This window comes from Myotis myotis, unplaced genomic scaffold (genome assembly GCF_014108235.1).
Source record: "Myotis myotis isolate mMyoMyo1 unplaced genomic scaffold, mMyoMyo1.p scaffold_m19_p_11, whole genome shotgun sequence".
NCBI classification, from domain to species: Eukaryota; Metazoa; Chordata; class Mammalia; order Chiroptera; family Vespertilionidae; genus Myotis; species Myotis myotis.
The window spans coordinates 59951860-59976068 of NW_023416315.1; the positions used below are offsets into that span (position 1 = coordinate 59951860).

The following is a 24209-nucleotide window of genomic DNA, read 5'->3' on the forward strand; positions in this document are numbered from 1 at the left end:
AGAAAGAATTGGGACGGAGGCAGGCTTTACCTTGGTTCCAGCCTCTCTGTCAGGACCCCTTTCTTCTCTGGCACGCCTTCGCCCAGGGACTCAGTTCTTACTCTGCACACCTTTACCGTGGGAAGCACTCGTGGTGCCCCCACCTGTTTGGGTTTGAGTCCCTGTCAGAAAGTTAACTGATAATAAGCTCAAGTATTTAGAGTTTCTCACCCTGAACTCCAAGGAAACCATCTGAGAGGACTTCTCATCTGTGAGAATCCTATATCATAAAACCCTACTATGCAAATTGACCCAAATGGCCGAATGACCAGGCACTATGACGTGCACTGACCACCAGGGGGCAGACGCTCAATGCAGAAGCTGCCCTTGGTGGTCAGTGCACTCCACAGGGAGCGCTACTCAGCCAGAAGCTGGGCTCATGTCTGGCGAGCGCAGCACAGTAAGGAGCGAGGGGTCCCGGAATGCAAGAGCCCCGGACTGCGAGAGGGATGTCTGACTGCCGGCTTAGGCTAACATCCCCAGAGGAGTCCCAGACTGCAAGAGGGTGCAGGCCGGGCTTAGGGACCCTCCCCCTACCCCCCACCCAGTGCACGAATTTCATCTAGTCTTTAATATTTGATCCTGTTCTTTGATTTCTATGAATATGTCTATGATTAATATAATAAGACTAGAGGCCCAGTGCACGAATTCATGCACAGGTGGGGTCTCTCAGGGTGGCCTGCAGGGATTGGGCCAAAACCCGCAGTCCAACGCCGCCTGCAGCTCCTACCTGCCACTCCCGCTCATCCTGGCCCCGCTGTGCCTGCCGCGGTTCGTGCCCAATCAGTCCCGATAGGGAGAGGCTCGCACTGCCGCAGCAGTGCTTGCCAGCCATGAGCCCTGCATCTGGCACCCTCCCAAGGGGAGTGGCCTGTAGGATCGGGCTGAAACCTGCTCTCCGACATCCCCCAGGGGGTCCCGGATTGCGAGAGGGTGCAGGCCAGGCTGAGGGACCCCATGTGGAGGGACTGCAGAAGGGCTTCAGGGCATGTCTGGCCCTTCTCGCTCAGTCCTGAAAGGCCAGACCCCAGCAGCAAGCTAACCTACCAGTCGTAACATCTGCCCCCTGGTGGTCAGTGCATGTCATCGCAACTGGTCGACCCGTTGACTGTCTGCCCCTGGTGGTCAGTGCACATCATAGTGAGCGGTTGAGCAGCCTTATCATATCATTAGCATATTACACTTTGATCATTTGTTCGGTTGTTCTGCCATTCGGTCTATTTGCATGTTACCCTTTTATTATATAGGATTTTCAGTCAAGAGGATGGGCCTTACAAGTTTGAGGAACACCAAGTTAGATGTCAAAGCTTACTACCACCCCACCTTGGGCGGCGAGGGGGAGGGGAGGGTTGGCAGTGTTTGCATTGTAATATGGAACTCTTAAAGGCAAAAGGACTACAAAACTGAAGGTGGTTGTCTTTGTGTGGTGTGATGGGTAGTGGTTCATATTTCTCTCTCCACCGACTTTAAAGATGTCTTCACCCTCATCCCTAGGGCCCCACTGGGCTGGTCCCATATTAGCTCTTCAAGAATAAGTGCTTTTGGCTTGGCCGGTGTTGCTCAGTGGTTGAGTATCTACCTATGAACCAGGTCACAGTTGGATTCCTGGTCAGGGCATATGCCCTGGTTTGCAGGCTCAGTCCCCAGTAGGGGTCATGCAGGAGGCAAACAATCAATGATTCTCTCTCATCACTGATGTTTCTATTTCTCTCTGCCTTCCTCTTTGAAATAAATAAAAATATATTTCTTTTATAAAAAGAAGAAGAAGTGCTTTTGAACGAATGGATTTTAAGTTCCCCAGTCAGGGATCTGAAAAAGAGGGGGCATGTGCTGTAAATCCTCAGGTGATTAGTGTAAAACTGTGAATGGAGATATTGTTTTCAGCTTTCTTTTTAGGCCGGTTTTCAAGAGGACGCTGTGTGCATAGGTGTGGGCAGTGAATGTGCTGAGCAACACCAGAGCGTTTGTTAGATTTAGTTCCTTTCCATGGGAGATGCTAGGAGAGCAAGCCTGAACTGTGTTGTCAATACAGATGCGATGCGTTCTGTGGAGAGCCATCCAGTGGCTGTGCTGTTAGCTGTGGCATCACCTCATCGAGCACTTCCCAAGTAAGACTTACGACCTTGACAATGACTGTCACATTACACAGTCCTCAGGAGACCGAGAGGTTCCTTTGCTGGGAACATGTAGTAATTTTAAGTTACTCTCCAGGTCTTGCAAGACATCATGGTAAATTCTCGTGATAACCCTTCTGATAGCTGTGAAATTGCCTGTCTCACCGTTGCAGAAGCAGCAGTGAGACGCGCAGTCACGTGGAGCAGAAAGGTCTCAGGTGTGTAATACAGGAGTCTAAGAGGTGAAGTAGAAGGGAGAGATGCTTTATCTCAGAGAGAAGAGCTACAAACAACAGAAGAGTGTAAGACCTTTTATGGATGTTACATAGAAAAGGATAATAGGAAAAAAATATTTAGGGTAGATCTCATTATAAGCATGGTTAATGGTCACTGTGGACAGGAAAAGGCCAGAGAGTCCTGTCCCAGTAATATCTAAATAATTTCTCTTTTTTACGTGTTCCGAATTTAGGCAGAATGCCTGTTGGAAATTAAGATATATATATATATATATAGTGTGTGTGTGTGTGTGTGTGTGTGTGTGTGTGTGTGCGTGCGTGTTTAACTTCAAATGAAACAAGCCCATGGTAAAAACTTAAATTGTTATAGACGGCTGTCTGATAAAGAAGGAAAAGTATCTCGTCCTCAGATCCTTTCCAGGGGAAACAGGTATTTTTTGCAGAACATTCCTGGTTTTATGTGTACATATAGTGTACTTATTGTTTATAAAATATACTGTTCAAATTATTTTTTAGATTTCTGTGTTTCATACTACTTGGACCTCTTTTCACCCACATCAATACAAGTAGAATTCCTTTATTTCTAAAGGTTTTAGAATAAAGCTTTACAAGTGGAGAGATTTCTGATACGAAGCTTGGAATATCTGACCAAAAAAACAAAACAAGTAAAACTATAGAAGGGAAATAAAAATACCTAACTTAATAACTGGCTATGAAGGGTGGTTAGAGATTCATTAGAAAAACCACTTCTGAGAAATAAAAAATTCCAGCCCAGTGGCACAGTAATTTTTTATTAATTATACCTTGATTTCTGTGATTTAAAACATTTATGGCTGTCTCTACTACACCATAAGCTCTATAAAGGTAGTGTCATGCATCCTGTTTGCTCACTGCTATAGTCCAGTTGCTGGCCTAATGTCTGGCACAGACCTGCAGTGTTTGTGAAATGATGACATGAACAAAAAAGGGAAGCGGAATGCCCACCTGCGCATGCGGTACAGTTTATTTAAATTGCCCAGGTGATGAAACTGAGGCCTGAGACAGTATCTCTAATGGATAAGTCATATAACTTGCACAGTGGCAAGGCTGCCAATGACTAGGATTTCTATTCTAATTACAAAGCTAAATCAAGAAAAACGCCTAAAACTCTAATTAAGTCAAGTTTCCAAAGTTCCTGGAAGAAAACTAGAAATGCCAGCAAAAGCCCTGAATACCTGTGTGTGTCCTTTTTTTAACTGAGAAATAGTAAAAATGGAATGAAGAGGTAATTACAAAAGCAGTTTATTAATTTTGCCCAGGTGCCCAGGAGACAATGGGGTTTTCATGAGTGTGGTTTCTTAGAGATGGTAAGATTTGATGCTCGAGTTGAACATGGCTCTACAATTTTAATCCTTCCTATTCTTTGTCGGAAAAGGGGAGGAGCAGAAGGAAGCAGATTTCTGAACGAGTGAAAGTCACGCATTCCTGCAGAGGGGAAGGTGCTCCCGGTGTGTCCCAGCATTGGACGTCATTAAAGTTACCTGTGAGGTGTACAAAGAGCAAGCATGTAGGGCGTAGTGAAGGTTTATTTCTGATGAATTGGACTCTATATGTCATAAAAGTAGAATGGCTTAAATTAGAAAGAAGGTTTTGTTTCTTATTTAATAAAAGTCTCATAGAGGTTGTCCGTCAGGGCTGCGTGGTGGCCTCAGGCCAGCAGAGCCCCAGAACCTGCTGTTTGGCTCCGGCACCCTAGCCAGGGGTTTCTCTGAGGCCCAGGGTTTCTCTGAGGCGGGTTCGTGATGCAGGATGGCAGCCTGGAACAGAGAGAAAAGGCACAAGGGCTGAAAAGATTCCCTGCCACCTGAGGTCAGCTCCCGTTAGCAGCCTGCTAGGACGTCCTACACAACATTTCTGCTTACTTCATCTTAACTAGAAACAAGGTGGGAATTTTGGGTTGATTGACCATATATTTAGCATAGAACTGGGGTTATCTAAGGAGGAAGGAGAGATCTTGGGATAAACTACTGGTAGGTAGCCTTTTCCATGGGGAATTTTCATTTGCCTTTGCTGTAGAACCTAAGAGTCAGGATTTTTGATTTGTTAGAATCTGCTAAATTAATAATTTATTGTTGATCACTAGTGATGCAGATTTGAAAAAAATAGGGTAGAGAAAAACTATGATACACTTACGGATGTACACAAATGGTCATTAACAGAAATTTAGAGATACTCAGGGTAAATATCTAGCCTTTTGAGTTTATTGCTTCCACAAAACCAACAGCATTACTCAGTGTGAGAAAAAGTGATACAGTCTGATTCCATCCACTTGATCAGGTTTGTGCATAGTTGTGTAGCTAATTAGTGGAGATCCAGGCTCTGATGATGGGTTGCTAGGGAGCCGAGGGTTGTTGGCAGGAGTGGCATTGTGAGCAGGAACCTCTCTCTGGCTTCCACAAGGAGAAGCCAGGCTCCATGCCAAGTGCTGAACGTACATTGTCCCATTGATAGAGTCGCCCTCGAAGATAAGGTCCTTGTTTTATATTGAAAAAGCGAGACTCGGTTTAAATAACTCAAACCATTCCTTGGTGAGCCTTTTAGAAACAGAATACGGAATCTGATATACCATGAGTCTGAACCACTATTGGCAGTTTGCAAGTTTTTCAAATATTAGCTTTGATTTTCCTGTCTCGTAGACAGCAGGAGGGAAGGAGATGAAAGAAGAGCCCGAGACCGTGGAGTCGGGATCATGGGTGTAAGGAGTGCCAGTAACGAAAGGTTCTCTAAGATGCCAGCTCCCTATCGCAGGGCCACTTTCTCACCGAGGCTTCTCAGATCCCTTCCTCCGCTCCTCTACCACCTGTAACAGGTTTCGGAGTATACCCCAGCGCACAGGCAGTAAACTCAACTCAGCCGCAGGCTTTCTGATGGACAGTTTCTCTGGAGAAATACTGAAACCACTAAATCAACTAAGTTTAGACCATTAGTGATTTTTTGAAATTCTATAGCTGTTATTATCGATTAAAAATTTGGCTACATTGCAGTGAGTCTGTTGATTCTGTCTGATTCTATAAAAAGAACCATGAACTCTTTGGGGCCACCTAATGCCATTCAGTAAATGACTCTTAGGGCTCTGTGCCTAGAATTGTATCCATGTTGCATTTAATTTTGGTCCCAAATGCTTAGCTCTCATCTTGGGGGAGACGTACTTACCTGAATCTAACTAATTGCATACAGGTTCTGGCAAAAGTAGGTTCACTGTTGCTCATATGGAAAGCGAAACAACAATTAGTAAATAATAATCCAAGAATAAACTCTGTTTCACGTACTCATAGCTGTACACCTACTTTTGCCCCACCCTGTATAATAACAGTTCTGGAGCGAGTGTTACAACAAAACGTGTAAAGGAGTTTGCTTTGAATCTCACTACTTAACAGTAGGGATGCTCTTTTAGAAATCTTCAAAAGGAAGACTTGTGGGTGGTTGTCAACACCAGACCTTTGTTTGAAATAGCTAGGCAGGTAGAGTCACACCTGTTTTTGGGTGGGTTACAGGAGGGGTGGCGAGTCGTGGTAATTCTAGATCAGCTTAGAGAGAGGAGAGCCCTCGTTCAGCCAGCCTGCTCACGTCCACGGTCAGACTTGTTTCTCCTCCCTTTGGCTCCTGCTACGCAGGAGCAGAGCTGCTTCCGCCCTGGAATGGACAGTGAGTTGGTGTTACCCTCTGAGAACCAGAATTTGAATTGTACCTCAGTGTGATGCGTGATGCAGTTGTGCCCAGATCTGCATGTGAAACATTTTGTAGAAACTGACAAGAGCTAGTTAACAAATTTTTCCTGTGACCTTTGGATTTGTTCTTTCCTTTGTGCCACAGGTCTGATCATAGTAGTTATAATAGGAAAGAAATAAGGTTCAGAACTCAAAAAGATTGCAAGAATACTGTGTGTGCATGTTTTCTTTTTATCTAATTTAGACCGTGAACACAGATACTTTTCAATCTAGCAATAATGTGCATCTGTGCATGTGCATTTTAAAATGTGCTTTTAAAGGGAGACTTTTCAGAGTGGAAAATGGCAACATATCACATAGTTAGAAGCCTGGGCCATAGCCAGCCCAGAGAAACGTGGGAAGGATGCCCACTCTTGTTGATTCCCATTCCCTCCCGACACTGTTAAGAAACTTTGGTTTGGGGTATCAGAATGCCAGATGGGTATCCCCCCCACACCCCAGATTAGAAGTTGAAGGGAGATGGGAAAGAAATATTAGGGTACCTGCACCCAAAGCCAACCACACTGTTTTGTTCATGACTCTGTGCTGTTACTTCAACTATCTTAGCAGGTATGATAAATTGGCTCAATAAACTCCAATTACACACTCCTTCCTTCTCTTCCTTTACTCTAGAAGTGAGAAAACAAAAATACTGAATTTCCCAGCCTCTTTCACAGCCAGGGTTGTGCGTGATCTATAATTCTGGCCAAAGAGATGTGAGTGAAACCTCTGGGAGGCTTCTCTTCCCTTATTTACCTTCCTCTTCCTCCTTGAGACTGTGGGCATGATAAATGGAAGTGCAGTAGCTATCTTGAGACCGTCAGGATAAAAGCCAAATGCTAAGGGCGGCTGAGAAGGCATACAGAAAAGGGCCTATTTATTTGATGATATCCTTGGCACCTCCATCAGCTCTGGGTTTCCAACATCTAGACTTCTTATTACGTGAGAAAAATAAACCATTTTCTTGTTTAAGCGACTATTTGTAGCTTTAAATGTTATTGTACTGTTACTGCTGTTGAACACAGTCTTGAGTGATATTCATTTCCTTTTTATGTGGTAGAGCAGACTGGCCTGTTTGTCAATTTGTAGGAGGCATGTAATAAATATAGTATCCCATTTCCTCTGTATTATTGCATCTATTTTAGACTTGTCTCTGTCCCATCCTGTTTTAAATAAAAGCAAAAGTTGGAATGCAGCTTAGCATTAATGGTGTCACTCTGACATCATTTCAGTTAAGTTTGTGTGTCACGTGCTTTGCTGGGTGCTCTGAGTATACTGGTGAGTGGGATAAGAGCCTTGCTTTTAGGGGTCTTGTGGGCAAGTTGGGGAGACCACACATACATGCACACTGGTTGAGTGCTTGGGTAAAAGTCCATGGTGCTGTGAGAATGCAGAGAAAGGGTATGAGCCAGTTAGCTTTTACTGTATAACAAACTACTCCAAACTTAGTGGTTTAGAACAGCCACCGTTTCCTTACCTCAAGAGTCTGCAGGTCACCACCTTGGGCTGCTGGCAGCTGGCCACTTCCGGCCTCGGCAGGGCTCACTCGCGCTAAGTTGGCGAGGTGTGGGTGGTCTAGTCTGGCCTCACCCATCCAGGGCGGTTTGTAGTCTCGCCTTTAGCATGAGCTAGTTCTGAGTCCAAGATCTCTACTCCTTCTGAACTCCAGTAACACAACTTTTAAGTTAGCATTTGTGCCCTTTGTTATAATTATTTTTCCTTTATATCCGATGGAAAGCTCCATGAGGATCTAACTCCCCAAGATGAATATTATTGGGATAATAAGGGTTTGATTTTGTTGAATGAATAAGTAAAGGCTTAAATGAATTACACTTTATGTTCAGATCTTTAGCATATTGTGTTTATTCCCTTAGTTATGTGGTGTTGCCTGCTGGAGACTTTTTTTTGGTAGAAAGGTTTATACACTGAGGGCAACAGGCCACCGAGGTGGAAATATGGAACATAAATAAAAACCAAAATTTTAAGTTGAGAAAGGAATGCTAAGTTTGCAGGCAATGCAGGAGCAGGTATTTGTGTGACATCCCAGGGGAAAGTTTGGCAGAATGTAATAATTTTACCTGCATTTGGCATTACACAGCAGAGGGGAGCTATCCGATTTATATCATGGGGGAACTCTTGCCTTTGTTCATCATTCTTGTTAGAAAGCTTAATATTCGTTACTGATCATTTCGAATTTGTATCCAGAATCGAATCGCCCAAATTAGTTCTTTTTCTTTGAAATGATTTCATTTTGATGTTGATCTTCCTCTGCAAAATCACTTAACAGGTCTCACAGCTTTCCGGCCTATCAGATTGGATGCCTACAGCAACTATGGCAGAGATAAGAGCTCTAGTATCACCCCCATTTTACAGGCTAGGAACACTGGAAAGGAAACGGGGAGGTTGGAGGACGTAGTAAGGTCGCAGAACAGAACCACAAGGCACATCTTTCAACCTAGCACTGGCTCTGTCTGGACATTACAGTTTCAATGCTTAAAATATTTGGAAGTGTTAATCAAGATGTAATTGCTTTGCCAGCATGTTAATAGGTAGTTCAGTAACATAACACTCACTTGACAGTTCATCATAGTCATGTGGGGAGTTTCTCATCAGGGTCAGTAGCGACTAGTAAGTGCCTTTTTACTGCCCTCTTTGTTAGAAGGGTTCAAAGCAAAGCTTAAACCAAACACGGCAAAGAGCCTTCTTGGCTGGTGTGTGTTTTGAAGGAAAGCAAAATCTTGTAAGTGGAACTGATAGGAAGGTATGACACAGCCTAGAGTTAAAATACCTGAGAAGACAAATGGCTTTTTGATCTCTTGAGACCTACAGATGAATTAAAACCCCTCCGTATATACACCAGTGCAGCTGATCACTCAAATTGCGATTTTAAAAAAATGCAGAAGCAGGACACTTAGAATATTGTCTTCATGTCAGAAATGCACCTTCGTGCTTGAAAATGATAAAAAATTACAATCGATCCTTACAACTGTTCTGTTCATCTTTATTGATCAGGTGCAAGAAAGATAAATCGCAGCCCAAATAAGATTATAGTAAATGTTAGCATCGGAGGGAACAGGAGGTTGATAGAGAGCCATTCATCATCTCAAATGGTGACCTGTCCATTCTGCAGCCACCCCGAGTCGGCTGTCTAATCACATACCTATTGATTTTATCTACATCCAACCAACCTGGATGTGACTGTCACTGGACAACCCAGATTGTTAAATGCAAAGGGGTCACTGGTGTGAAGAGGATTTCATTTTCATTTTCTCACCAACCAACAATGATTTATGAAAAAATAAACTACCCCCAGTCATGCATGTGAAGCCTGAGTGATTAGAGAATGAAGGCGCACAATAGACCGCTGCATTGTGTTCGTTTGTATTGCTGTGCCTTTGGCAGGATGTTTCATTGAGTCTGAAGGCTCCTGGGGACATCGAGGCCACCCCCTGCAGATAGGCTGCAAAGTAGCCAGCCAGAGTGGATAATTTTTAATCTTGCTTCCCCAGGAAAGGCGTTACTTTGCTATTACAACTTGATTTATGTTGCTTATGTGTTCATTCATGGAATAATGGAAACATGTTTTGGTATAAAAATTATGTCAATCCATCCCTTCATTCTTACTGATTAATTTGTTATAAATGTTGATGCTCTTGTGGTCACCTGGAGGTGATTGAACACATTCTACTCCATAGAGAATCCATCTTGAAGACACAAATACGGTGTAAAAGGAAATGATCTTTAATATCCCAGGTGGAACACTGGAATAATAGGCCAGCGTGATAGGTGTGAATTTCATTATTCAGTCTCAAGCATCTTTTGATCTTACAGTGATCGATTCCAAATAAGGGAGAACTAAATAATCCTTCAAACCTATGTTAGGAGTCTTATCAGAGAGATCAAATAATGATGAATTATAACTATGAGAGTTTACTCTGTAATTTCAGCCTAGATACCCGCAACTGGATACTGGTACATGGAATTTTATAAGAGTCCATTCCACTTGTGCAAGAAGTCTTTCTCCTACTGCTTGAGTGGCTGAAGCAAGAGCTCATGTATTTTTTGTCATTGTACATCTTGCATACGTTTTGTCCTCTTGAAAAGTGAAAACTCTGCTATCAATCTTTATCCACAGAGCTCAGAGTTCTACAAAGTCACCACTGAACAATATCAGAAAGCTGCTGAGGAGGTGGAAGCAAAGTTCAAGTAAGTTTTTTAAAGTATTATAATTACTCTTCTTGACAAGATGAAAGGACAACTTCATTGCTTTTTGAATAGGAGATCGTTTGGTGTGTAGCCCTCTGGATAACTTGGAAGTAGGTGGGTTGAGATGGACCCCTGTTATCTGCTGTAGTGGAATCCAAATGCAAGGACAAGACATTTGATAAAAGCTTGTTACCAACTCGATTTTATGAACTAAGGTGAAATAAAAAGCCATAGTAATAGAATTTTCTTTGTGGTGATATATGATAGGCTACCCTTGTTAATGAAGGCAATATTAAATTGCCATTTCTATTAATAAAAACATAGAAACCATTCACTTTTGCATAATAAAATGATGGGCATATCCAAATTGGTGTATCCCCTTTTCTCATGTTTAAGCTGTTTCATTTCTTCACATGTACCTTGAAAGCATTTAAATCACAGACTTTACCTTACCCTTGATTATGAAGGGGATGTTAAATTGCTACCTCTATTAAGGTTCTGTAATTGATGGATCAAAGTGTCTGTGACCCATAGCTCTGTATTTTTCCTCTGCTGCCAGGTTTCACATTAAGTAAGAAGGCATCATTCAGAATTTTCCCGAGTGTATAACTAGTGCTATTGTGTAACCTCTGTTGGTAGCAAAGCAAAAAAAAAAAGGTGTTGTGACAGGTTTAGTTGAAAGATGGCATTGGGCTCTGACCTCCTTCCTTGCGCATGTTTCTGAGCATTTGATAAAATGATTAAGCCACAAAGTGGAACGTTATTGCTTTTTGCTATCATGTAATTTGTGTGATAATGTTATTTTAATATTGATTAAAAATGTTTTTTAAAGATGGTTTGAGGTATATTTAAATACACAGAAACCTCCATTCTTCATTAGTGAATTATTTAGGGGCTGGAGGAAGAGACCTTCTAAGAATGGCGCATAAATCTCACTCTTAAAGGGTTAATGTGCTATCTTAAGAATTTAGACATAGAATTGCATGTAGACTTGATTTTAGAAGGTGCACCATACAGGTATTTTTATGATTTTATCTTCCCCCCTAATGATAAAGCAACATTTTTTAACCTTTTTTCTCAATACTATGAGAACCTTTGACTTGGTACCCTGGCTGTTTCCTCAATACAAGATAATAGTTATACAAATAACAAAAACTTGAGGTAAATCAAAGGAAATCACTTCTGACTAGGATGATCTAGGAAGTCATCATAAAGAAGATGGTTTAGATGAGGCTTGAAGTAGAGCTTTGGTGGAAAGGAAAGGTATTCAGAAGAAAAATCCACAGTTGATGCGGATCTTAGGTAAGATCCTCACAAGATAAAGTTGGAAAGGTTGATAGGGTCATTCATTAGTTGTTGAGCTCAGAAGTGGGTCTTAATTTAGCAAGCAGTCTTTGACCAGGTAAGTACCTTGATATCTGTGCTTTTTTAGGAATATTAGTGAATGTGAGCTTTGATTAGAGGCATGAGAAACAAGAGCCAGAAGTACTAGGTGAGAGGTCTCTATAAGTGAGAAGAAAAGAGACTAATGCAAAAAAACTCATTGAAAGATTAGACATGAATCAGTGATTGATTGGTGAGTTTGCTAGGGCTGCCATAGCCAAGTACTGCAGGCTGAGTGGCTTAAACAATGGACTTTACTTCCTCACAGTGTGGGGGTAGAATTTCAAGGTCAAGGTGCCAGCAGGTTGGTTTGTTCTGAGGCTTCTCTCCTTGGCAGGTAGATGGCTGTTTCCTCCTTGTCTTCACATGGTCTTTCCTCTCTGCATCCATCTCCTAATTGCCCTCTCTTTTTATAAATCCCATTTGATTAGGGTTCATTCTATTGACTTCATTTTAACTTAATGACCTTCATCCAAATATGCTTTCTAGCATACCATGCATCAGGACTTCAATGTATGAACTGAGAGGGTGGGGACGCAGTTCAGCCCATTCACCTGGAGAGAAGGGGCAAAGGGGAGTCTAGCTGGATTTTCTAGAGAGAGGTAAAACTGGTTTCAGTGGAGAAGACACTCTTCTCCCATGTCATTTACGCTGGGCTCCTACTGGAGAATGAAAAGCTGCATGGTGCACAAAAATAATGTCATGAGGACTTACCTTCTGCAAGACAACATGGCCTGTCGGTTAGACTTAGTTTGAAGCAGAGCCTCAACAGCATTCTCTTTTATCTTTCTAACAGATTATTCTTTATTATGTCCTACTCTCTTCTGGCATAGTGAAGAATTTAGCCTTTTCCAAAGGTCTTAGTACCCAGCTCCTGGGAGGTAACCTATAAAACCTTGGAATTTCCCAAGTGATAGAAGTGTCTTCTTATTCCTGATGGGCCCCTCAGGCCATGTGCTGTCAGCCTGGCCTCTGGGGAATTGCTGTTGGAGCCTGAATTCAATCATGTGGGCAGTCAATTTAATAAGCCTATGTTAAAGAGGCCCGAATGAAAGACACGGAAGGGTAGTTGAACTTCTCTTGCTGATGCTATGCTGCATATTGTCAGGCCTCCATACCAGGAAGATAGTGACTCTTTGGAACAATGGAAACTGCTTTTGGAACCCTCCCAGACTCTGTCCTCTGTATCTCTTCCCTTGGTTGTTTCTCTGTATCATTTTCCATAAGTCATAACTGTGCATTTAATGGCTTTCTGTGAGATCTGTGAATCCTCTTAGCCAGTAGTCGAAGGTTAGGGTGGTTTGGGGAACCCCTTGAATTTGCAGATGATGTAAGAAGTGCAAATAGCCCTGGCTGGTTTGGCTCAGTGGATAGAGTGAGGGCACATGTCCGGGTTGCGGGCTCAATCCCTTCTCTCTCATCATTGATGTTTTTGTCTCTCTCTCCCTCTTTCTTCCTCTCTGGAATCAATTTTTAAAAAAATACTTTTAAAAAAAGTGAGAACATTTGGGGACCGTACCCTCAGACTTTGTAGTTGGGTAACTCTAATACAAACAAAAACCCAGGTTTTATATACTGTGAAAGGACTTTTAAGAGCTAGTTTTGCAGAGTAGCTTTCATTATATAATTGTTTTTCCAGCTTCTGCCTGCTAGACTGAGCTTCCTAGAATATTGTATTTTGATTTGCAGTGATTTCACTAGCTTCACACCTAGAAAGTTGTGGTGCTTGGGCTGTAAAGATGTATCTATGCTCTTCGAAGGCACAGAGTTTGCTCAGGGAACTATGTTTCTCCTCAGAAAGTTGGCCATCTCAGATAATCATCTCAGATCACCACAAGGTCAGTCTCTCACAGGGCAGTGTACTGGAGTCCGTCCGCTGCATGACTGCAGCAGTTCCTCTGAGGGGCGAGCTCGGAAGGACTTTGAGGAGGATTTAGTTCAGCTTTTTCTGATGGAGGGGTTCATTTGGGTGCATCTTGGTTACAGGAGTTGGAAGCTTTTTAAATTGCAACTATAAGGGTGATGTTATACACCTGATAGGGGGTCACACAAAATCTCTGTAAAGAGCAAGAAAGCTGGGAGCATTTGAGGCTGTGCATGGTGAACCCCAGTCACATTGATGCATCCTGCCATGAGAGCTAATGGGTTTATTCTAGGGATGCTTAAATATTAACTCACACTCAGGCCCTCCGTTTATAGTTTTGGCAGTAAACCATTGAAACACTGTAGATTTAAGGGGATTTTTTTCCTTCTTTATCAGTACCTCATTCCTTCTTAGAGCTCCTGTGTGGCTCGTTCTCTGCCGAGTTCTGAATGCACAGCTGTGAGGAGTCAGGACGCCTTGCTAGCAGGGAACGTAGAGTTCACCAGCGGCAACAGGAGGAAGGCGGAGTTTAAACAGAGCTTTTTACAGACACAAAGTTAGGTCTGCTGTGATGGGCTAATTACATCCCTAATATTTACCTTTTTTCCCCCAGGGGGAATTAAACAATTTGGAGATAAAGAATCTGTACTGTTTATTTGCCTGCAAGAACTTTTTGCCCACAGTAGCTTTAAAATTTTAGCTTATAAGACTCAAATTACTGAGCAAATCCAGCATATTTTACATCTAATTTTTATTCAAGAGTTAACCTTTTCTTTTCCCAATCCAGCCAGAGCAGTCTTTATTAGCACTTTATATCACCTTTACCGCCCTTTGTCATTATCTGTTAATTAGAGCAACTTATGGTGCCAGTTACTCGTTATAGTGATGATATCAGGTTATAGCTCAGCCTACTGAAAATTATCTTCTGTATTAATCCTTATTTTCTACCTTATAGGTGATTAATAAATAAAATGTCATAGTGATGTTACATTGATAGTGCTTAGCACAGGTCTTGCACAGATAAATGCCCAATAAATATTAGATTATTTTTATTATATTACATATTATAGGATAATATTCAGTTATAATATTATTTCATTATATCCAACTCAACTTATGAAACTGCACCATAGGAGAAATTTCTGTATTTGTTTCCAAAAAAAAACCTATAAGGTGTTGGCCGGCCCCCTCACCCCCTGAAACAACAATGACACAACGTTAGAAAGAGTGCTCATCCTTAGGGAGCTCACAGTCCAGGGCAGCCGTTGGCAAACTACGGCCCGCGGGCCAAATCCGGCCCGTTTGAAAAGACCGTACCCTTTTATGTAATGATGTTTACTTTGAATTTATATTAGTTCACGCAAACACTCCATCCATGCTTTTGTTCCGGCCCTCCGGTCCAGTTTAAGAACCCATTGTGGCCCTCGAGTCAAAAAGTTTGCCCACCCCTGGTCCAGGGGGTGACAGCACCTGCAGCACTCCTGACAGGATGGCACTGTGGGGCATGTGTCACAGCAGGATGGACAGTGCCCCGGCCTGCTTCCTGGGCCGCCTCAGAACCCCCTCTCCGGTTGGAGTAGAGCCCGCACCACGCCTGCAACAGGCAGTGTTGTCACCAGTGTCTCATGCATGCAATTTTTAAATTTTTTTATTGAAGAGTTTTATTCTGTCTCAGAGCAAAAACCTTGCTTTCATACTGTAAGGTGCATTGCAGGTGTGCCATGCCGCAAGTTATTATTGAGGCACCAAATGCCGTAGTTGGTGACCAGAGGGCTTGGAAAAATGCATAATTTTTTACCATTTAGAGCATGTAACACTGATATTTACAGGTTTTCTTGTTGAAACAGGCCCAGGGCATCTCAGGCGGTACATAAGTATTGCCATAGCACTTGTTTTGATGTTCAGGTGCCTCAGAAATGTGTTCAATGTCATGATTTTGTGGGTCCTCCAAAGGTTTTGTTGTTAACATGCAAGCAAATAATATTAAACAACATTCTCTAAATTATGGCTGCCAAGTACTGAAACTTAGTAATGAAATCAAATTACAAAAAAATTTCATGTAGAGCTATACAAAATTCGTAAAATTAAAAATTTATAAAAACCAATATTAACTAAATATAAGGCAATATCAAAGGAGTGTGGAATATCTTTTTAAGTATATTTTATTGATTTTTCACATAGAGGAAGGGAGAGGGATAGAGAGCTAAAAACATCGATGAGAAACATCCATCAGCTGCCTCCTGACCACCCCCTACTGGGGATGTGCCCGCAACCAAGATACATACCCTTGATCAGAATTGAACCTGGGACTCTTCAGTCCACAGGCTGACGCTCTATCCACTGAGCCAAACCGGTCAGGGCAGGAGTGTGGAATATTTTAAAGGCAGTGTAAACCTTGTGAAGACAATGTAATATCAAACAAATGAAAAGCATTATGAAGACACTTTGTGTTCATTCCCATGCTGTTCTTTAGGCCAGTTTCTACCTTTCAGAAGGGAAAAAAAATACATTCTGGGAAGTGGCATGGTGCTTTCATTAGAGGTACATGTTTCCACCTGGCTTCCGTTTCTCTGAAGGATGAAGCGCTTGGAAAGCAGTGTGGTTCTATGCAATCGTAGGTGGAAGGCTGGGGACATTCCTGTGTGCCAGGTTATAGAAGGCACTTTCACGTTCATCCTTGAACAAAGTGGTCGAAACCTGACTTAAAATTGTACGATCTAGGCTATCCTTTTAAGGTCTTCAAAGATTTATTACCCTGTGGAAGAAGTTTAGGCATTTTAGACTATCTGAGGAATGCTATGCAAAACTCCTACAGATAAAATGGATTTTGTAAGTATTATATACATTCAAAAGTTTTCCTTAAACTGTAAAAGTCTTGGTGTTACTGGAGTTTCACTTTGGCAATACTGTCTTGTTTCTCTTTGGGGTGTGCGATTGTAATAGCTGTGCAGGAACTCCCCACTTAGCATCACTGATAGGTTCTCGGACTTTAAGCGAAATGCTGTATAACAAAATCGGTTTTTACCATAGGCTAATTGATAAAAATGAGAGTTAAGTTCCGATGGCATATTTCTGGTCACCAAACTTCTAAAACTAAAAACAAAACCAACCTTCTAAAGACCCCAAACACTTCTAATATTAAACATTTCAAATAAATGTGACCTGTGCATTTAAAGATGAATAAACACACGTAAGATAATGATTTTCCAACCTGTTGATTCCAGTTCAGGGTTGTGGGTGGCCAGAGCCCATCCTGGCAGCGCAGGGCAGGGTGCAGATTGGGACCCAGCCCTGGATGGGATGCCCTTCCATGCAGGGCGCTCACTTTCCCCACCCCCAGTGACTCAACACTGGTCCCTCGAACCTCACATGCACATCTCAGGGATGTGGGAGGAAACCAGAGTCCCGGGAGAAAACCCACATAGACATGGGGAGAAGGTACAAACTCCACACAGACAGTGGTTCCAACCGGGAATCTTTTTCTCTCTCATTATTATAACAAAAAGACTGTAAAGAAAGTGCCATTATTCGAGGGCCAACTGTACTACAAATGAATTAGTGAAGCTGAGGGTGACACGCCAACGGTATAGCAGGTGTTTCTCATGTTCTCTATAATTATACATGTGGATCATGGACAATTTTAAGCAACGGTGTTTAAAGATCCTGCTTAATTGGCTGTAAAATAATTAAATAAGCTTTTGACTGGCAAATTTATAATTCTGTTAGATGCATAAGCCAGCGTGCCTGCATGTCAATGTGACTTCAGTTTGAAAATATTAGATTAATAGAACTAATTGTACTGCAAGTACAAAGTTTACTCTGATTAATCGTCTCGGAACTCTTCGAGAAGTTTAGGCAAGTAAATTTATGTGACTTACCTTTATGCTTAAACTTTTAATTAAAACTTATTTCAAAAGTTTGAGCTTTTCGGGCTCTCTATGCTTCTCTCTCCAGTTTTTCCAAAGTTGAGCTCCTGCAATTTTTCAGTGACTCCAGCTGCCTTATTGAATATCTTGGCTTATCCAAAGGATGAAAATTATATACTGTTGTACATGTATTTGTATCTGTAGCTGACAGGTTCCCTGCACATCATCTCTAACACTTACTGATGTCTACTTATAACCTACTTTATGCTGCGTGAATGGCTATGGTATACCAAATGTACATGATAAATGTTTTATCTCTGATTGTCATTGATCAGCTTCTAAATGATCGAATGGTTTATCTCAGTAAGACACTAATTCACATTGATCAGATTCTAAATGACCAAGTTGACTTGGTTTCTGCTGAACACAAATTGTATTAAAACAACATTACTTGAACATGCTGCCTTTTCTAATGCAGGAGTTATGTTACCAGCAGTTACATTATAACTGGAGTTATTGCATTATAAAGATGTCTCCTTCATAATGAAAAGTTTACACAAGGAGAAAAGAATGTGATATTACAGGAGGAACAGGGCTTCGGGCAAGGATTGGGGCTTTTACTAATTAAATTCTACATTTGTACTGGGCCTTTCTTCCTCCTTTTTTAATTTGAAAGACTGCGAGCAAGAACTATAGCAGCTGCAGTGCAGGCATTGTATTCCCTGTGGTCCTTGGAGCCAGGTAGCATCCTGCTTAATTTAGTAAGAGACTTAGTTATTGAAAAGGCAGAATTCTGGGTAAAGTCAACAGACCTATACCCGCCGTGCTTACGCTTGGTTACAATAGCCTATTGAGAAGTTCCAGGCTATGTGTTGTTGTGATTTTGTTTTTTGAACATCAGCTCACTGATGTCAACTGCTACAGTTTCAGGTACCCTCTAGAGTTGGTCCTGTGTGTTGCTGGAGGAAGGTTGCAATTCTGAAAAGGAAAAGCAGTGTTTAGGAGCTAACACTATACTTTGTATAGGAAGCTAATGGCAACGCCACATTCAGCTGAAACATGGCCTGGGTTCTTTAGAACAGTCCCATTCCGGGCAGGTATTTATTACATCGTTGACTTGTCCCTTTCATCTGTAACATGTAAATTGTAACTGCCACTCTCTTCAGGGCATTCAAGCTGAGGAGGTTTAAAAGTTATAAAACAAACACAAAAAATCAGTTGCCATTGATCCTCATGTAAAAAACAAATGATGTGAAATAGTAGTTTCATTCAATTCTAAGACACTGGCTGCCATTTCAAGAATGTTCTAGATGGCATGGCAACCCCTTCTCTACCTCACTTGTCAAGTAAATCAGGGCATATGTAGAGAGTAGGCTGCCACCTTCCTGGTGCCCACATCCCAACTGCCTCACCAGTACTGGACAATATTACTTATGATAGGCATGTATAACTGGTTAGTGCTGTGAAGAAAAGAAACTTTAGGCAATTAGTGTGGTTCTTTTTCCCTCTTTAAGATTGGAGCCCTTCTAATCAGATCTAACTAGTCATTTTGTCTCATTTTCAATCCTTGGGTCGAATCAATAATAATAGTCTACATATTACTCTTTCTCTAAGGTAGCAGAAGTAAATGCCAAGAAACATGAGCAGCTCTTGGGAGTCAGGTTTCCATCTGCATCGTTTCTCTACTCCTACCTGTTCCTCACAGCATTCCTCTCTATCCAGAGGTGTCTGCAGGAAGGGACGGGGCAGGTTGTCAGCTTTGAGTGGAATACAGGGCTCACAAGAGCAGGATCAGGGTTGTAAGCCATAGACAGTATTGTCCGTTTCACAAAGAGAACACACACTACACCCATCGCGTGAACATCTGTGGTTGGTCACAAGGTAAGGGGATCCCCGTGGAAATGTCCTCATTCCTTCAGCAGTGAAGGAACCTCACACCTCCAGGGATAGTCAGAGTGGTCACATCCTGTCATAAATGCATGACCCAGAATTCTATTCTCTGTCCCAGCCAGGGCAGCAAGGCTTTGGGTTGCCCTGGGCATCTTCTTTACCTAATATAATCTATTTGTTAGTTACATGTAAAGTATCAAAACCAGTCTTGTTGCATCCCTTAGGTTTGTGGCCATAAGCACCTGAATTCATGATTTGTTCCCTGTGAGATAACAAATCACTCTGTTTTCCCCTGCAGGAACATTAGCATTGAACTTTCTTCCTTAATCAATACAATCCATTAAGAATCTAGCATACCCTACATGGTTATATGAAATATTAATTACACACTGCTAGTTAGATAAATGAAGACTCTGCCAGAATGCTAGCTTGTTTCTTTTCTTGTATTATAATATCTTAAAGGAGAACATTTTGAGTTCTAGGGTGCATAGAATTTTGGAATTCGTTTATTAAATCTTGCTTATTTGAGTAATTAACTCCATAACTCCTGGTTCCTAAAAGATATTTCTAACTGGGACTGTGAGTTTTTTTCCTCTGGATAGAGTTCATTTACTTTTTAAAGGATCCAGTTGGAAATAATTTCTTTGATTTTCCTTTGATGTTTTCAAAGATGAGAAAAAATTATTTGGCTTTTTAAATGCCACTCTGCTACAGGTAGAAAGCAGTGGAGCTTGTAGGAAGGCCAACGAGACTTAATTATTGTCTGACTGATCCGCCTCATTCTTAGATGTCCAGGAAGACTTCTAGGAGGTGGGCTTTTAATTCTCTCTTTGTACCAAATTTACAGAGTGAACCATCTTACGTCTTGAGCGTGGTTAAAAATTGGGTCAAGGTATCTACACATAGGAATGGTAGCTCTTAGGATAGTCTCTGGGAAGTTGTATGGGTTCAGCTGTACTGTGATATCTTTTTTATGTTTTATCACTCCACAGTTGGATAAGCCTATACCTAATGTGTTGCCTCTCCCTGCTTCCAACCAGATAATTAACTTATAGATAAATGTATGTGGTTGTCCACTCATGCAACTAGGTGGTAAAACCAAGTACTAAAATTGAAACCAAACTTTCAGAAAAGTTGTATTTAAAACCTATTTCTGCTGCTCATTTGAGTGTATTATTACCAAGTCTCTCATGGATTCAGTCTAGCAAGGATTCCTAGGTCTGGCTCTTGGTTTTTCTTAAGTATAAGCAAACAAAATACAAGAATTGATAACTTGAGCCTTATCATCATTAAAACGTTCTGCTCATCTTAAGACACTCTTAAGAAAAGTTTAAAAATGGGCAAAAGACTTGAACAGACCCTGTTAATATTATTAGTTATCAGGGAAATGTGAATGAAAACCATTGGAATGGTGGAAATCCAAAACAACTGCCAATAATGGTTGTCTAAAAGGATGTGGAGAAACCAGCATTCTCGTGTTTTTCTGTGTGGGTATAAATGCCTTGGAAAAACATGGTCAGTTTCATATAAATGTGAACACATTTGCTCTATGACCCGGCAGTTCCAGTCCTTGGTATTTGCCCGAAAGGAGAAAGTATACATCCACTGAAAGATTGGCACACAGAAGCACCAGGCTCTCTCCGTTGCGGGCCTTGAAGAAGCGAAGTGCCAGGAGATCAACACCTTCAAGGAAATGAGTTCTGCCCTGTGAGCCTGGGAGGAGACCCTGGGCAGGGGCCCAGCTGCCTTGGGGAAGCTCTGAGATAATAAATGGGTGTGTTCTTAAGGTGCTTAAAAAAAAAAGATTTGTACACATATGTTCATATCCGTTTTATTCATAGCAGTCAAACACTAGACACAACCCAGGTGGCCATCCATAAGAGAATAGACAAATGTGGGACATTCAGACAGTAGAATCCTGTTTAGCAATTTATTTTATTTTATTTTTTTTAATATATTTTATTGATTTTTTTACAGAGAGGAAGGGAGAGAGATAGAGAGTTAGAAACATCGATGAGAGAGAAACATCAATCAGCTGCCTCCTGCACATCTCCTACTGGGGATATGCCCGCAACCCAGGTACATGCCCTTGACCGGAATCGAACCTGGGACCTTTCAGTCCGCAGGCCGACGCTCTATCCACTGAGCCAAACCGGTTTCGGCCTGTTTAACAATTTAAAAACACACACACACCAAAAATTATTGATGCTTGTAACAACATGGGTGCATCTCAGAGACAGGTATGCAAAGAGGAGCCAGGCAGAAAACAAGCCTATTGTTTGATCCCATTAATATGAAGTTCAAAATAGGGACAATTAGTTTATCCTAGTAGAAAGCAGAAAGTGGTTGATGGGGACAGAGGGGTCTTGACTGGAAAGGGGCACAAGCAAGCTCTCTGCGGTGTTGGGACTGTTTGTTTTCTGGGTGACAGTTACACAGGTATATATCATTTTTACTACAATACAAACACTTAAGTTTGTGTGTTTTTTAAATATTAATTATACTTAAGACACCCTGAATTTATTGTTAATTTTAACTAGGAGAAAATGCCCCAAATATTGGGAATACCCAAATCCTAACTGTCCTAGGTAAAATAAGTTTCCTCGGTTTAATCGCAGTCTTAAGAAAATTATGGCTTCTAATCCTATCCACGATCAGATTTTTCATTAGAATTTGAATCCCTTATCTTAATGTCAGGGCTATTCATTCAAGTGTGTTTCATTGCTATAGAAATAGGATTAATCCTTGCTTTATTTCTTTTTTCAAGAATTAGTCTTTTTTCCTGCCTTATTAAATTAGGTTTGCCTGTTATATTCTTCTTCTCATTAGCCTAAAGTCTTGTAGATAGGCCTGGTTACATTGTGAAAGTTATTTTTGATAAACAGATTTTAAAGGCAGTATTTGTAAATGAAACATGTGCACAGTAACTCTGGGACTTTTTAATGTAATCTTAGGCAGCAGTTTGTACATGCTATGTATTGAATCCTGGCCAAATGCTTGAAAACGTGTAAAAACTCGCATCTTGGCCCTTCCCTGCATGTTGAAACGAAAGCACACATGTTCCCATGTTCCAGTGCCGCCAAGCATACCCAGCTTGCTCACATGGCTGCCGGTGCTGTTTCCCGTGCCTCCTTGTTCGGTGGCCAGCAATTAGATTGTGTGTTCCTTTTGTGAGTGTGTGTGTCTAAATGCTGCGCATCTGCTGCATCCCTTGAAAATGGATAGATGTGCTCTTTAAGGGGAATCCTTGCTCCTGGCTCCTTTCAAAGTCACCCGCCACCCTCTCTGGATGAAGCTGGCGAGAAACACTGTGCAGTGACACATCTGGCTTTGTGCTCCCTTCTCAGTGTGTTAAACATGCTTTGGAGATGTCTTATAAGTACAAAGAAGTCAGTTATTTGCCAATTACTGTCTTAACACAAGAAAGACTGAGGGCTGCTGTTGTGCGCTGGGGGTGTGTGTGCGTGCGTGTGTGTGTGTGCTGCCCTTTGCTCTCTGTCTTGTTCTCTGTGCTTCTGAGATTACACAAATACTTATTTATTTGGGAGGCAGATCCCGCTATGGAAACTCTGAAGTCCACCAGCCGCACAGGCGTATATCTCAACAAAGCTGCCCATGTGAGGGGTGCGTTCAGCGTGGTTTCTGATTGGGATTTTGAGGGTAGCATACACCTGTTTCTGCTTTCAGGATGAAAAATGAGTTGCCAATTACTGTCGACATGTTCAGACATGACACTTCATATGGTAGAAGCTTGCTCAGCCTGCTTTATGCTGGGCCCCCAACTATGAAACCATCGGTTCTGAAAAGGGGGTGTGTTGGCAAGGAGGAGAGGGAAGAAGGGGAGCCATCCTCGCTCCATGCGGCCATGGGAAGGAGGTCACTGCCTCTCACCTCTGTTTCCCGGCAGAGCTCTTGAACAAGATGAAGTGATCAAAGCCGGGTGCCAGCGCATCCTCGCAGTCTCATTACTTTGCAAGCTGCACGCCCAGATGCTGCTGTTCTGCATCAGGCCTCACTGACTTACATTCATAACACCTCTATTACAGCTCATTTGGTACCACCCGGAATTAACCAGTTCTTCCCTTTTCCTGGTGGTGTGTCTCCAATACAAAAGATGCGAACGGAAAGCTGAGCATAACATTGCTGGGTGTAGAAGGCGTCTTGCAGGCATCCCAGTTCGTTGACAAGAAGCAGGAATCAAATGTTTTGTCACCACTTAAATCATTTGTGGTTTTCATTTGGTTGTGTGAGTGTTGGTTTGGAAGTATTTTCGAAGTCTTGGAATTTGAAATATTGGGTTTTGCCAGCAGACCAGTTTCATCGACACCCCGGTCCTGGGAGTTCTTTGCAATTAGTGGACTGACACGTCCTCATTTGTTGGTTTCTTCCACCAGTGAAGAGCTCATTGACATTTATTTCAGAAGGTGTTAATGCGACAACTTTGCTTAGGAGAACTTAATCATCGTCAGTATCAACACAACTATCCATCAAAGGTCTCTGATGCTTCATGCTCTGTGAGCATTGGGAGCAGAAATCTGAGCCTGAGTCCCAATCCTCAGTGGCCTTATATTGTGGAGATCATTAGCTCTACTGTGGAGGGTCAGAACCTCATACAAGAATTATAACTTTAATATTTGTTCAAGAAAAATTGTTGAATATCTCACATACTTTCAGGTGGTTTCCATAAACTGAAATACAGAGAGGTGAAGAAAGCATGATGCATATACATGGGAGACAGATTAATACACACATGACTAAAATGTGGTAAATGCTAATATAAGGGTGAAAACAAGATGCTGCAGGAATAGGGAGGGGAATCTGGATTGCAGGAAGAGGTGACTGGTGCAGGCTGTCTTCTCACCTAG

General features: G+C 41.9%; 1 protein-coding gene across 2 annotated transcripts in view; it reads left to right on the forward strand.

The window, feature by feature from the left end:
- CHCHD3 (coiled-coil-helix-coiled-coil-helix domain containing 3) overlaps positions 1-24209 on the forward strand; it is a 267475-nt gene that overhangs the window by 205040 nt on the left and 38226 nt on the right. For both annotated transcript variants that reach the window (XM_036328655.1, XM_036328656.1), the window contains one exon: positions 10271-10341. In XM_036328655.1, the coding sequence (XP_036184548.1) occupies positions 10271-10341 (71 nt within the window). The remainder of the gene's footprint in view (positions 1-10270; positions 10342-24209) is intronic.